Source organism: Buteo buteo, chromosome 9 (genome assembly GCF_964188355.1).
Source record: "Buteo buteo chromosome 9, bButBut1.hap1.1, whole genome shotgun sequence".
NCBI classification, from domain to species: domain Eukaryota; kingdom Metazoa; phylum Chordata; class Aves; order Accipitriformes; family Accipitridae; genus Buteo; species Buteo buteo.
Window position 1 is genome coordinate 32,206,558 of NC_134179.1, and position 16,836 is coordinate 32,223,393.

General features: G+C 36.0%; 1 protein-coding gene across 1 annotated transcript in view; it reads right to left on the reverse strand.

Moving 5' to 3' along the window:
- Positions 1-16,836, reverse strand: part of ESR1 (estrogen receptor 1) — a 192,718-nt gene that overhangs the window by 60,546 nt on the left and 115,336 nt on the right. Inside the window, exon 4 of the mRNA XM_075035976.1 lies at positions 14,836-14,952. Coding sequence (XP_074892077.1) covers positions 14,836-14,952 — 117 coding nt within the window. The remainder of the gene's footprint in view (positions 1-14,835; positions 14,953-16,836) is intronic.

Genomic DNA, 16,836 nt, shown 5'->3' on the forward strand with positions numbered 1-16,836 from the left:
TTGGGGCCTGTACTGTTCAACATACTCATAAATAGATGGACTCAGAACTGACATAATTCAGAAAAAAGATCCTGGGGTTAGAATAATACTATAAAAACATCAGATAAGTTAGTTTAGAAAGTAAATAGAAGGCTAGAAATTACTAGGAGAGGAAGGGAGGACAGAGCGACTTCATAAATCACAGATTTTATTAACTCATGAGGCACACTACTATGAATACTGTATGCAGTTCTGTTCTTCCTATTTTAAAAAGAGATATAAAAGAAATGAAAAAGGAATAAGAGAAAGACAAGATAATCTGAAGTGTGAAACAAGTTTAGTGCAAGAAACAGTTAAATTGACTACGTCTGCTTGGCCTGCACGCCAGATACAAGACTACAAAAATAGGAGTAGCAAGGAGATGAATAAGTACGAAGAATGACACCTCTAATACAAGACGGTATCAAACAAAACTACCCCGTGCAAGTTTCAGAATAGACAAGAAGATGTTCTCTTTCACACCATGCAGAAACAAAGCTGAAAGTGTGAATACATTAGAAGTTAGTATATGTTAGAAAGCTGTAGGTCAAATTTGATGGAGAAAAGAACCCATTAAGGGTTAATAAACACAAATATGGCACCTTTGGCCTAAGTCTGCATAGCATAAATTACAGGGTGATCAGAGAGGATTTTTTTGGTTTTGCTTTTTTATTTATTCCAGGCTTGCTTTGTTAAGTAAAACAAGGATGTGATTAGAATTTGACATAACAGAGGGAAGGTGGCTAATGTAACCACATTTAGCTGCTTACAAATCAACTAGATTCCAAATAAGAGCACTAGTTTTATTTTTAACTTGTCTGCAAGCTTCCCACTGGCTTTACTTCACCTTGAAAAAAAAAGTGATGCATTGAGCAAAGTTGAACGTAACCAGTTTGGAGGACATGCCCCCCACAAATTTATTTTTACATTTTTATTTCGGGATTTAAAAAAATCAGTTAACCAGCCAACCAAGAATGGTAAGCCTATACTGGATTTTGTAGAGGCCAGATCTGAAAAAAAGACAGTAATTATGCATTCCTTCTGCATCACATCAGCAGCTTTTATGATCACAGACAGCAAGGTCTTTGACTCTGTACAAGCATCATGCTCATCAGAGATTTATAGAAATTACTACTAACTCTTCACCTAACCCCTAGATGGACAAGCAACATAGTGATTTTATTATTCATTTTCTTGGACCAAATAAGAGTTAGTATCTCTCTGAAAGCTGCAAGTGCCTCCAAATCTCCTTCAGCTTAATCAAATTTTATCTCTGTTAAAAAGAGATAATAGTGATGCAGTCACTAATTCCAAAAAAACACAACTCTATCAAGATACAATTTCATTGCCAAAAGTGCAATGATCCTGTAAGTTTTTTTAAAATATACGAATGCATTAATTTTGATTCCACAGTTCAGCCAATAAAGGAACCTGAATTGCCAAATGTTAAGAAAAACAATATTCTACCAAAAATGGAAGTACTATGTATCTTGCAAAAGCTCTAAAACAATTTCCACTTGAGTTTTAAAGCTACAAGAGCCAAGATTTTCAAAGGCAGTTTTATAAAGCTTTATATGTAAATTCAATCATTTTAGATACAGAAGCAGGTTTCAAAACTGCTGAGTAGTTATGTACTCCAGTCAGTAGAACCTCATCATCAAGAAAATTGCATATGGACTGTGGAGGCAATGTTAACCAAATGAAATACTTCACTAGTGTTTTCTAATGTGTGATTAAAACAAAACAAAAAATAAATTCCAGATTATTAAAAAAATTCAATCCTAAATTAGGAATGTAGTGGATGAACATTGAATCTCAGCCATCCAACAGCCAGCTTCTTCTTACCTATTGCTAAGAACAAAATACCTTTATATCTTCAGTATTATATAAAATACTCAAGGCTATTTAGAGGAAGAAGAGGAGGAGAACAAGTAGTATAAAATTTGCTTTGCTCTGTGTTGGCCATAGAATTATGCATTTTAGATTTAAAGATATATGTACAAACTCAAATTCTATTCTACTTAAGTCTATTTCCTATGAACTCCTTTGTATAATATTCTTCAATTTCTTTATTATTAGAAATTTTGTAGGAATATTTGTCAAGTAAAGAATGCTTATTATTTGCAATAAATAGGAACAGATATGATAAAACTCAATAAACTTTTCTTGGTACTAAGGCTGAAAAAAACCTGGTTATTTGATAAAAGTTGAAACAGCCAAGATATTTTTATGTCCTTCCTATCGTTCAGTATTCAGGAAATCCTAAACAGAACAACTATTGCTTTTTGTCTTGTTTGCAACACCCACCTGCTATCTGGAATACTTATTGTGCCATTTTCATTAACATGATACAAAAAATGCAAAAGACCTTCATCCTCTCTTTCCCTCATATGCGCAGCACTCACTCTGCTTATTCACACGAGGGGTGGATATTAATATGGAAACTGCATCTGCCTGTCATTGTAAAGTCTATGCACTTGCAGCCTATTTATTAACCCATCTCTTCATGTTCCATTTCAGTTTTGCTGGAGTTCTGAACCACTTTCCAATAGCTGCAAGCAAAAACTACAATGAAGTTATTTTCTACAAAGAGTATCTTTCTTTGAAGGTTAAAACTCTCAGGTCAATTGTATGTTTAACCTTATCTTGTTTACCTGCAAATGCAGAAAAAAAAAACCAACATTCCCCAATATTTTTGGAGTGAAACCTACCCCAAAAGTCTTCAGAGGTCTAGTCTTCTAACCGCATTTTAGTATACAGATTTTCAGCAAATAGTTTTTTGACTATCTGTATTAGTGGTCATCAATCATTGAGAAGGCTCCAGGCGCTTTACCTGTGGAGCCCAGTCTCACAAACACAAAGTCTCCTTGTGCTGTGATCTCCTGGGTCACCTCAGAAAGGGTGAGACATCAGCCCTGAGGAATGTCCACAACCTAAAATCTTTGGACTTTCTTTAGTTTCTGTTTCAAATACATCTCTCTGCTTCACCTTGCAAACAATCTGCAAAATTGGTTACTAGTATCATGATACATATTTAACAGTGGCAACAGAAATGAAGTTTTGCAATTTTCTGGAGGGCGAAGGATACTAATAAGATCATATGATAACGTAGTTCAGTGTAGGTCATACCGATAATTTCTGTATTTTCTAACATTTGAGAATTTCACTTTGCAACTTTAATCAACCGTTAATATACTTAAGTAATATACATTATGACTGTACATATCATACACAGATTTATTTTCCATCAATTTAATTGTAGCTGTCATTGCATGACACACACAAGTCACCTGACAACACTGTTCTAGTTTAGGAGAGGACATACCTATTTTATTGTATAGAAAAATGTAAGTAGGCAGAATGCAATTACACAAATTGTGAATTTAAGCAGGAACAATATCTCTTGTCTTGCAATAAGTGATATGGTTGTTGCAGCTGTGGTATTTTTCTCAGAATATCCCCTTCAGTAAAACTGGCTTAGTCCAATGCTGTTTATCTTAGAAGAACACTACAGCAATGTGAAACTAAGATAATTTAAAATCACTACCTTCTTTCAAGACATCTAGAAGTTTATTATCATTTTGTAGTTGGACCACAAAAATATATTCACTTCTGAAGCAATTCCTTTATTTAACTCTCTGTCAATAAAGGTGCAAGAGCAGAGCAATCTCCAAGATGGGTGCAGGAAGCCCATGCTGTACAACCAGAAGTGGTGGCACATTTGACTTCAGAATTCTGGGTCCATACAGTGGGATGAGACAGTATTTTGTCCTAGAAACTGCTGTATAACATCTATTGGGAATACAAGGTTTTATTTCACATTTTATAAACAAAGAATTTTACCTGTTATTCCATAAGCTTTCTATGTGTATAATTAAGTAAAATTTTGTTTTGCCTCCTGAGGAAATATTTGGGAAAAGGTGATTGGTGAGAGCTCTCATTCCAACTCAGGAGCTGATATTTGCAGGAAAATGAGGGAGAAGAAGAAAAATACTTGTTACTGTTCCTTATTTTAATACTCAGCTTTGAAGTAACTGCTCTGCCGCTTCTCCTTCTACCCCTGGAATATAGGGCTGTAGCACCTAAGAATTTACAGGAAAGCAGAACAGATACGAAGAAAAACTGAAACAGCCAGAAAGAGAATTGATGGAGATCTGAAGGGGGGAAAACAACCAAACTGATGTAGGGAATAGGATTAATTAATGCTTCTAGGATATATTTAATTACCAGGACATAATTACTGGATTGGCAAGTAATTCTAATTGCTGCCTGCATAATTTTTCATCATTTTATACACTTGCAGAGGTGATACACTGCATTCAGGTTAATTACTAATACCTTTTTTTTTCCAGTGTATCTTTCTCATTTCAGAAGGATGACATGATATTGTCTTTTCTTGTTATGCAATGACTGAAACAAATAAGTCTATCTTCATAAAATACTTGCTTTAGGATATAGCAGTCAGTATATCCATGTGCCTTTTCTATCCAAAAATTTTAACTGCATCCTCTCCTTGCACTTGCTGAGTTTATACTGCACTAGAGATTTTTAAAGAACTAAAAGAATAACTTCCTAATCCTTACCTCCTTTCATGGGCAATGCCTTGACAGAAAGAACTAGTCACTTGTCTCTCTCTATAGAAACACAGATTAGGGGCATATTGTTTATTTGGGGCTTTTTTTTTTCATATAATCTACAGTAAAATTCATATAATTTTTCATTGAGCTACAGTAAAATTCTGCTTTTAGTAGATTCTGTATTTGTCATAACATATATAATCATAAACATCATATGAGTAGAAAAACATGTAACTGGTTATAGGTTGTAGCCATGATAAAGCCATGAGATCTCAGGTACTCTGTTATTAGAACACATGTTAATGTCTTTCACCTGAAGATCTCAGGTTCTTTTATTCATAATTGTTTTAACTTCTCAAAAACCCAAAATATTAAAATCAATGTATGAAGACTTAAAATCACACAGCGAGCAAGCAAGAAGATTAAAAGCAACACCTCAATCACCTCTGGTAAGCCTTACCCATCTCACGTTGGTATACATGTATTACTTAACAAACATTTCAGGCTAAAACTTTAGGCACACAAAAAGGTGTTGGGTTTTTTTCAAGCATGTGCTAGCCCTGATGCATGCAAACAAATGGGTTATCTGTAAATGCAGTCTTGGCTTCTACATTGTGATTCAGCGACAATAGAAAGGCTTTTTAACGAAATAACAGAAGATGGTTTAATATTGGTGTGTTTACATACAGTCACAATTTGAGTAATGGCACAGTAGTTTTCTACTGCTGCAGGGAAAACTTTTATTCACTCCAATTGCATTTTACATTCTCTACTTCCTTAGGTTACCAGAAGACAGCAGGTTTAGGGGGGAAGTCCAGGGAAATAACAAACCCATGAACTGTTAAATCCTGTGCCCCCTTTTTGACGAAGTACCATCAGAGAAACAGCATGCTGTTGGACTAAATATTAATTAGCCAGAATATTTCAAATCATAGACAAAAATAATCTCTATCACAATAACTGGCTTTTTTTTGTCCCCTAGCTGCTTAGAAACCCCACTGATGACACTGAAAATGTTTCACTACTGTTCACTATATTTCCATTACTACCAGTGCCAGGTGGTGATAACAGCATCAGTCACTGCCCCAGCCATGGGCACAAGAATGCAATTACTGCTCAAGTCATTGGCACATAACTGAGCTGTACCACTAATGGCACACGGGCAGCACGCTGCAAATCCTCGCAATGGTCAGTATGCTACGAATTAGCTTTATACTTGACAGACATTTGGATGGCATTTCAAGTATTTGAACTGGTGGAAACAAAGTAGATTTGGAAACTTGACAGTCAAAACATAAAGGCAAGCTAAGTGCCAGAACTGGAGAACCAGAGCTGAGTTTCTAGGCAGCAAGCACGTAAGCAATAGCTCCTCATTTGTATCAGCGTTGTTCACGTCTTCCTGGAACTGTTTTGCAAAATAAGTAACTTTTAACCCAGGGAAGAAGCTCCTACTTAAAAACTGTTTGCTCAGAAATGAGTTTTCAGCTTTGAAGACTTTCTTCCCTATTTGTGGCTTCCTAGTAATGCAAACTTTTCCTTTTACTGCTTCCTTTCCATTTCAGCAACACAGCTGCTGCAGCTCCTAGGAGAAAGAGGTGCAGAACAGGGCTGGTGGGAACGTTAGGGGAAAGGACAGCCTTATGCACAGGAGAAGGCTGCAACACCTAGGCTAAACAGGATTACAAAATTAAGACATTTGGCCCATAATTAAATTTGAGGAAAAAGGTCAGAGTGGGGATAGTGACTGTGAGGATGGTGTGGGAACTGTGCATTCAACAGTTTGTGGCCACATTCCGAGGAGAAAAAAAATCATGGCAGGAAGGAATGACTTTTGCGTTTTTTCCTAAGAGGACAACAAAAAGATGGATCTGGGACTGGTTTTGGAAACAGTGATCAGTAAATGGTTTACCAGCTAACCTGCCAGTCTGGAGCAACCTTTGAACCTTTTTGTCCACAGTTCTGCTCCTCGTCAGCAGACCCCAGATGATAAGAGACATTTGACACTTCTATACACACGCACAGCCTTGCAGCATTCACAGCCTATAATTTTGTCAGTTTGTCCAAGGAGTATTTCAGTAGTGCTTGGAAACACCTTCTCTTCTAAACAGTTTTGTTACTCTTCAAGGCTGATCTATCTCATCAGAATTATGTTGAAAATTGCAGAGAGAAGGAATATCTGGTGTTTTGTAAAACAAACCCTGCTTGAGAATAAAAAACTAAATATATGTGGTAAGTAAAAGAGATTATAAGTAAGAAGGCATCCTTCAGAAAACCAGAGAGTCTATAGCCCAGTTGATGATCAGAGTATTAAAGGAGCATGCAGAGAAGAACAGGCCATGGCAGAGAAGCCACACAAATCCTTTAGACCACTATTCACAAAGAAAGAAACCAGATTTTTCTATACCAGAAACCCTTTATATAGGGAGTAGGGGAACCTTTCTGAAACTGAAGTGAGAGTTGAAGAGGCTAGAAATCCAAAAGCCTCTCTCAAATAACCTAATACAGGAGGGATTTACTAAACTGCTTGAGAAGAACTCTGTGACTCAGTCCAGACTCACTTTGGTGTCATTGCTGCCGTTGGCAAAAGCAAGTGATTGCAAAAGGAAAACAGGGTGAGCAAGCCAACAGTTCTCTTATGGGCACAAACCTGAGTGTCATCTAAGCTTAACTGGGTTTAGAGTCTAAAAGGTAGATGCAAGCAAGGTAGCTGTCTCCTAATAACCTCTTAGAGTAATTTTGCTTTTCAGATAGAGCTCATTAGGCACAGCTGCACTGAATTCAATAGGTTTTTGATGCTTCATTGGAAATAAAATAAAATCCTACAGCTTCCCCTAAAAGCTGTACATAAGTAGAGGTCAGGACTGTGATTACATTCTTGATAGATTTGTAGCAGATGGAGATTGCTGAAGTTATGACTGCAATGTAGGTCCTAATATTGTAATGTATCTTGGCATGATGGTCCTCCCAAGGTGATTTTGAGAGCTTTGAGGTTTTGAAAGCTTTTCTGCTTGGTTGTCTCTACATAAATACATTATTTGGTCACAGGAAAGTAACACCACTTTCCAAATTCAAATTTTATAGGCTTAATAAATTACTTCTTTTGAATATGATTCAGACAATCAGCCCCTTTTTTTCATATCCATTTCTCTTTTAGAAAATCAAACAGAAATGTAAATTGTGCTGAAAACCCAGGTGGGTTAACAATTATTTTAAATGAGAAACATTGTGTGAAATCTTAAAAAAAAATTAATCAGAATTAAATGTCTAATGTTGAACAGACAGGCCTGCCTCAAGTGACAGTGCTTAACAGCCTGGTTTCTGACAAGGATATCTAGACACTCAGTAGTATAAATAAATAACAGATTTGAGTTTGGTCTGTGCACCTGGATGTTGCAATTTTTTCTACTCCTGAGTGGCTGATGAATGCTGTATGTCTGTTTATGTGGGTGTTTTTTTTCAAAAAATATCTCTCACCCTTTTCCAAGCTGGAGATTTTTGCTCCTCTATAATCAGGACTACCTTTTATTAAAAGGGGTGGGGGGAGGCAGGGAGAGAAGCCACAGGAGGGGGATGCAGGGCGTAGGGCTTGCATTCAGATATTCTGGTTCAAGTTCCAGCTCTGCCACTGGTTTGCTCCGTGATCAAGTCACATTACATATCACAGAGACCCAGTATCCCTATCAGCTACAATGCAGATCATAAAACTGGTCTTCCATGTAAAGTTTTTAAAGACCTGGTGACAAAAAATGCTGTTAACAAGCAGGCAAATGTAATTTGGGGTCTCTAATGACCATTCATAATTCACAGTCTGAGAACCAATGATCTACTAATTACAGATGAGGGTGCAAGACATAGTTCATCCTAATCTGTATTTGGATTTCAATTTTTGGCATTGATAGCACATGTTTTAAAGAGCATCAGAGGACATGTAGAAGAGAAGCAAGAGAAGTTCAATTAATCCATCGTTCAGCTGAGTCTCCTTCAGTGCTGACACTCCTGTGCAAATCATACTAAGTTTTGGCTACAGTAAGTATAGCAACAGCCCCATTTCTAGACAATATTTACAGTGAAGCCATAAACATTTCAGGGGTCACAATAAAGCCTTTATAGGAACCATACATCAATCATGATTTGGAAAAGCCAAGTAGTTTTAGGAGTATGACTCCACTAGTATAATTCTCAGACAGCAAGACATTGTAACTACTACATTTTAGAAATTGGATGATTAGGGTATTGAAGCTATTTGGCCTGATATATCAGTACTGATAGTGCTAGAATTGAACTGTAAATGCCTAAGCAAGTGAAGAACCAGAAGCTCTAGTACTCTAGGAATTTCTCAAGCTCAGCAAGGAGAAGACACCAGCTGTTCTGACCTGCATAGGCTTGCTGAAAGGCAGTGAACGCACAGTGACACACCGAGGTACATGTAGCATGAACAAGTGACAGACAGAGGTGGAGACGCAGCAAGGATCTTAGACTTCATTTCAAATTAACCAACAATTTAAATGGGGAATATCTCATTGCTGTATCTATTCCCAAGTAATATCACGACTAAAATAATTCCTAATTAGGCATTTTTAAGTATGTATAGGCCAAAAAAACAAATGTAAACAAATATGCAGCTATAATTAGCTTTACAATCTCAAACAAGTGTTCAGGACTAAAACATCAAAAATTCTGCAGTGTTAAAATTTTTTTACATAACTAGCTATAGCATATAAATAAGCATAAGACAGGTTATTCTATTTCCACCTGGCTCTAAGACGTCTTAAAGAACCTTGACTAAATTCAGTGTTGAACTTGCTTTGAGCAGGTGGCCTGACAAGTGACCTCCTGGAGTTCCTTCTAGCTCAGATCATTCTGTGAAATGGAGTAGGAAGATAAAGTATTTTTGCGAAACGTGTTTACAACAATGATCTCTTTCTTATTTTGGGGGAAGAACAGTGGAATATTATATTTTGGGACAAGTCAATGGCAGCAATCTACTTTGCATGTGTGCAAAGGGGGAAAAGAAACATTTCACTAAAAAGTCTGGTTTCAATTCCATCTTCTTTTCCAGGAGTCTGTTCTAAACTCACAAAACTTTGCTTCAAATGCTGCTTGAGTACATGCTTTCAGCCCATCAATTACATCTTAAAAATGTACATTCCCTCATACATTTATCAGGCGCCACCTACACAGTTATTTGGCTGAGGACTGAACAGTATGTCTAATAAATAACCATAAAGGTTCTCCTCAGACAAACCAAAATAGCTTTACATTGTTAATCCATCTTCCTTCATTCACTAATTTCTATTTTTAATATAATTATTCATTAAAAGATAATTACATGGAAAACTAGAATGTCTGGAGCCCTTCCAGTGGTTGCATCAGAAATCGATTTACCTCTGCTTTTGAGAATGATTTTAATAACTTTCTAGCCTTTTAGCAGGAACAAATATAGCATTCAGCAAGGAAGCATAGCACTTTCCATTTAAAGACAAAACTCAGCAAGGTTCTTTTCTGGGAGGATGTCAAATTTGCCAAATGTTTTTTTCTTTTCCCTGTAAAATTTTATCTTAAACTTCAGCAACACTGTCACACTGAACCAGCCTGAATTCCCATGTCATTACAGGTGGGTAACTATTTCAAGAGAATGTAAGAGAAAAACTGAAAGCCTCCAGTCTCTGGACTCCAATCTCTAGAATTTAATGAACGTTTCTACAGGCACCTGGCATGTAGTTATAGCACACTGTTATGGCAAACACAGACTTTTATTCCCTAGGCTGTACCACAGTAATCTCTGGAGGGTTCTCAGATACTTTGTGAGGGCAACACTGAAGGCTGTAGCCTTCAAATGTGCTGTAAAGCTGTAATTTCATTATCACAAGAAACAACACTCAGAATCTTAGAAACAGTACTCAGAATCTTCTTTCTACAACATGAAATTTTAGGCTGTTCAAAGGCAGTAAAAACCCCTGGTCGTATACATGATCTCCATCTGGTTCTAACACACGAGCACTCAAATAAATCCTTGATTGCCACATTTCACAGAACTTGAGGTTGGGAAACCATCAGCATTCGACAATTAACAGAATTATGTAGGTCTTAGGGTGGCTAAAAATGGACTACCAGGTCAATAACTGATTTTTCATTAAGGATCCAGCATTTAACATTATGGCAAATTTTTGTCCACTAGCACTCTGTTGCTTTGATCCTACTGAGCGCTTGATGTTAAACCTGCCTTGTCACACATGAAAGGCGAGGAAGAATGTAGCATGCTAGTAACTAGAAATCCCCTTTCATTTAATACACTATAAAAAATTATTAATAAATAACAATAAAAATAATCTGCTTTTGATTTCAGAGAATAAGGCCCTTCAGAGCCAAGTCATCAGAAAGCCATTAAAACAATGAAGAAATGGAAAACTGGATCTGTATGGGAGCAGAGATCACCTGGACCATACATACGGTTAGAGCTTCAGGATTGCAGCTGCTGTAAAAACTCCATTTGGAAGCTGGCACTCCCCATCATGTGAAATAGTAAGTTGGAATACACTTCTCCAAAACAGAACAGAAACATTCTTCAAGAAAGCATCAGTGGCTCACAAACAAAAACAAGGCTCTTCCCTGCTACCCTACCAGAAGAAAGAGGGATGTGACAAGGAGCTTATTCAATCTGACCGCTTTATCCTCACATACAAAAGGGGTGCACAGACTAAATAATAATATACAATTTTAAGGTCTTTTTGACTTATTCAGAAAGAGAGAGTGAAGCATTTGGACAAAATGTAGCAGCTATAAATTCTGCCTCAGATTCTGACTACATCAGCAGAGATTCTGGCAGTCTAATTGTCTCTTGAAGCAGCAGCACAGTAACAGATGCAGAAGAAAACACTTGCAAACATAAGAGGAGAGAAAGAAAATAATTCTTCAGTACTGAAAGAAGTTTTTAAAAGATGAAAGAACTATGGGGAAAAAATGATAAAATTTCCACAGAAACTCATAAATAACTGTTCCTACAGCATAGCTCAAGAGCTACTTGAAGCCTGCATTTTTTCTGAATGAAGCCCCAAAACCATATTTCAGTTGTGTCCACTCTGTTAAAAATAATATATATGAACTTCTTTGTGCTGAATTAAGTGATCTTCTATGAGAAAAACCTCAGCAACCGTAGCTTATAACCTATGTTTAAAATTAACCAGAGGCATTTAATCAAGATTTTATCTAGCTTCCTCCATATTTACTTAAACTCAATAATTACTATCAGCTATTGCCCAGAAGTTAAATGACGGATAAAAGGCACAAGTTAGCAGCTTTCACAATTTATTAAGCAACCTCAGCTAATTTAGTGCAGAAGGAAAACTGATATTACCTTTAGAGAAAAGAAAGATTGCGGCTGTTTTTCACTATGTCTAAAAGGTACATCATCATAAGCAACTTGTGTCTCTCTCAATTGAGACATGACACAACTGAATATTTTTCAAATAGTATGATAAAATTAATGCCTTCAAACAAGGCAAATCCTTCAATATGAACAAAAGGAGATTACTTAAACTAAAAGATTCAATCAAGAGAGCTATAAATTATTAGAGAAAAACGTGGACCGTGAGTTAACCACAGCGCTACGTGATTCAAGTATGTTGAAGGAAAGTATTATTATAAGAAGCTTTTCTGTTTTAATAAATCTAAGAGATCTCCTTGGAGAAAACAAAAAAACAACCAAAAATATTTAAAAACATTTAAAAGTTAACACTTTAGAAGTTAACCAGATGGCATACCATGTACATTTACTTAATCTTCATTTTCACCTGAGAGAAATGTGACAATTATCAGGTACTACATAAAGAAAAGGATTTCTTTCTCCCACAGCTATGTGGACACTATGGGATAGGTAATGAATTCAGCAGAACATTGAATGCTTTACTTTATCCTGCATTAAATTTACCTTTCTTGAATACTTCATCTGCAGGCATGCTAGATTTATAACCTGCAACTGAGGGATCTTGAGAAATCTTACTCAGACTTCATAAAATAAATATTCTTAAACTCCTGCCTATGATCCAGTGGTGGACTTCAGTGCATTATTAGTGGCCCCATAGGAGCAGGCAGTATTTATGCATCTGATCTTGTTTGTAAATTGTGAGCTAAGTTAAAAAAAAAAAAAAAAAAAAAAAAAAAAAAAAATCAACTATTTTTGAACTACCAGTTGCTGTAGTGACTATAGAAATCTTACAGCATTGTAAAAGGAAAGGATGAAATCCACAGGACTTTAGTCAGGTGATGGCCACTGTATGAAATGAAAATTCCAGAACATCTATATTAGAAATAAAATTTGGACAAAATTGGAGCCTTTTTTTAGACTTCTTTAATCTACAGAATGCTAGCTGAGAATTCTGTGCCATTTTTACTTGATTGAAACAATTATGTATGGAACAGTGAAAAACCTATTACATCATGTACCTTAGAGAAGAGGTATGAAAAACATCAAACTGGTACAGTGGAACATTAATTAAATACATATGAGTATAAATGGATGGAAATGTGCTAAAGGAAAGATGTAATATCATCAACATAAAACATAATGATATATTTTAACTATGATCTACCATATGTACAAAGGTCGAAGTGAAAGCTGCATGGCAAATTTATGTATGGAATTTCCTGATTTTAGTTTGTCTTATCTCAAACTTTAACTTCTCCAGACCATGGCTGTGATACTAACTATATACATTTTACTTTAAAGATTTCTAGCCGTATACACCAGGATGTTAAGACAGAAACAAGAAAACTCTGGATCCATAAACTAAATCTTATGAAGAAAATCATCTACTGTCTTAAGTGTTAGAACTAAAAAGAGATTTGACACCTTCCTCCTGCTTCCTCCCAAAACTGAGATTAACAAAATCAGTCTCAGCTCTTGCCTAATCCCTGAGTTGAGAAAAATGTAGATTCAGCCTCAAAGTGCAGCAACAGACTAGTTTTCCATTACTCTTTTCCCTTTACTCCTTCTCCCAAGATTCCCAGACTTTGCCTACCTTGACTCCAGAGACTGGACTTACAAACAATCCTTTGTTGCAGGAAGGATAAGCATGATGAGCTACTCCTCTCTCTAACCCCAGATTTTTTGTGGAATAAGTAAGCATTAGGTGTACCAGAGAAAGGGAGAACCAATCTGTAATTTAACAATTAGCTCCTTTCACACATAAGTCATGGGTTCTAATCCTTTCTCTTCTGACCACTTACTAGTTTGTTAAATTTTCCTATAGAAGTAGGTTTCAATAAAGCTAGTGATTGCTTTTCATTAATAAAAACAGTCTGAAATTTTGAGTAGGCTACAACAAGGTTTTCTTCTGCTTTAGAGCGAATATGAAACTTTATGATTTCCTGTTCTTACATATTCTTGATTCTTAGGAGCATGGCTTTTTCAAAAGGATTAAAAATTACTAACTGTCTGCTTTTGACAAACATCAGGTACTGTAACATAGAGGAGAAAGGCAGGTATCATGATTGTTCCAAAACTGTTACAGAAGAACTCTGCCATCTAAGAACACACCTTAGCAATTTTTCGATATTGTCATGTATTTCTAATTTTGCCTCCAAAAGTTAAACACTGTGTATCTAAATGAAGTAATTTAGTGGTATTCCTTCAACCTAAGCATTCAGTATCTGATTCTTCTTTTCTGACATCACTATTACATAAGTATGTTCCAAGAAAGTGGCATTTATCTCAGTTTTTATAAATTGAGTGAGCCTTTAATATTGTTGGGTGAAATTAATTCACATATAAAATGCATGTACAGTACTGGAATAGAGGAATTGACTTTCCCTTCCAGAATTCACAGAACAAGTATTACATATTCAGAAGTTTATTTTAATGAATATGTACTGATCTGAGACTACCAGTACTTTTCACACTGAATTGCAAAATGCTGCAAAATCTTGGGTTAAGTTTCATTCATCATGATCTGGAGTCTACCATGAGAGACCAAAAAAAAAATGAATTAAAAATATTAACAGAAGAATCCTAACTCCATCAAAGTCAACGTTCCTATTAATTTTGGTGCAAATTCGGGTAAGATTAATAACATGGTATTTGGGAGTTTTTTATTTTTTATTTAATCGCTCTTTGATTTAATACACTTCAGCTAAATAAAACTAGTTGCTTCCTCCTTTAGGAACCATATCAGCTGTCCAATGCAGTTAAAAGACAGGAAGGCAGACACCAATGCTGAGGATTTGTTGATTGCTGTGTACATACCACCTTTCATCATTCCCACTTCATAGCATTTTCTTAGTCGGCAAGCCTGGCAACTCTTTCTTCTGTTCTTGTCGATGGTGCACTGGTTAGTAGCAGGACACATGTAGTCGTTGTGCCCTGTAAAACCAGAGGGAAAGTAAGGACACAGTTAGACACAGACATAACAAAACTGCCAATAACACTCTTTTATTTTCATTGAGTATTTAGTACAGCACCTAACATCTTGGGGGGAAGGCAGGGTTACCATCATAACCTATCATAAAAGTATTGATATCAATAGTGAAACTAACATCTATTCACAATACATTTATTCACAAGTTCTTTAAAAGTACTATTAAAACTACAAATTACAACTTCTGTAGAATAATTAAAATAATGAACAATTAAAGAAATCACAAAAGAGGATAGATTAGCATGAACAAGCCCCTTAACTTCCTTGCTTTTAGCCTGAGAAATACAGTGCCATCTGGTTCATGTGCCTGTGTTGATGTTTAACCAATAGACTGCACAAAATGGTTAGAGGTTTATAGAATTAGAGGCCTACGCACAGAACATTTTCTGATATCTACCACAATCTGGGGCACTTAAGAAACAAACATCAACAACATAAAAAAGAAGGAACAACCATTGATTTATTGTATCTCAGGGATAAATCAGTCTCTAATTCCAATTGCATGTCTACTGATCTATGCAAAAACCTTTTGGCATGACAAATTCTTAAATTACCATGTGCTGCAACTGAGTTTGGTACTGGTACCTTTTTCTTCAGAGCTCCACTTCCTCATTTAGTACCCACTACATCTCAATTCTCATTACAAACATTTTCAGCCTACCATAATCTGTTACTGCCAACAAGCCTCTATTACAATTTTCTCTTAAAATTGTGTGCTTAAACCTGCTATAAAATTATTTTCTGACCATAGATAAAGCTTAGCAAGGGCAAAAAAGACTATCCAAAATGATCTCCTTGGTTCTCTGTATTCATCTAAACACAACTAAGGTACAGCACACAATGAAACAACTTTACTGCAGAACTGTTTGTTCTTTCTTTCAGGTCAAGGGATCAGCTTAAGGTTGAGTAGGGTGCAGGTTTGACAGAGGCCTTGGTCTCATCAAATCATCTATCCTTGAGTAGAAATTAGAAAATAGAGTAAAAATTAGTATCAGATTACACCAGGAACATCTGCTTTCTAATGCTACGTAACTGGGATCCAATCAAAATAAGCAGCCAAACTGTAAACTTGTTAATATGGTGACAGCTGACTACACACTGTCTCAAATAGACAGAATTATTATTTTTTAGCTCTACTTGTCAGAACAGTATAATACTGGAAAAATCTGAATCCTCAGGCTTTGCACCAGGACTGAAACAAAAAGGTAAAACAAACACTACCTCAACCTCAGCATGAAAGACCATTTTAATTTTCAGTTCCTCTGGTATGACACAGACTGTTCTATATCTGATTCAAAACATTTCACATGTAAGGAAAAAAAAATTGAGTCAAAGAAAACAGCCTCAACCATACAAAAATGTAATATCTACAGGGAAAAAAAAGCAAAAAGGGAAAGCCATGTTTCTAGGGAAATGCACTTTTAGTAAGTCACACTAAACAGCAGCAACAGATTGTAACACCTGAACTCAATCTCCAGCCTTGTTTTATAATCCAAGCTCTGAAATAGCATGAGAGAAAGACAGAAAAGTTTAATTACTCTTTTAAAAAAACAAAGAAAGACTTTGACAAAGTATCTGATCTTCTTCCTAGTGAAGTTAAAGTGTAAATTGACAAGGGCAGCAAGCTCAGGCTCTGAATTCCACAAATAATTCAGAACATTGTTTAGTTGTCTGTAAAATAAGCAGATAAATGTTCCCACTTAGGTCAAAGCTGAACACATGCTTACCACCTTTGCTGGACTGGCTGATGCTCATAAGGTTCAACTCTCAAAAAAAAAAAAAAAGTGACAGTACGCAAAAATAAAAAATCAAGTGGTATCAGTATCGGC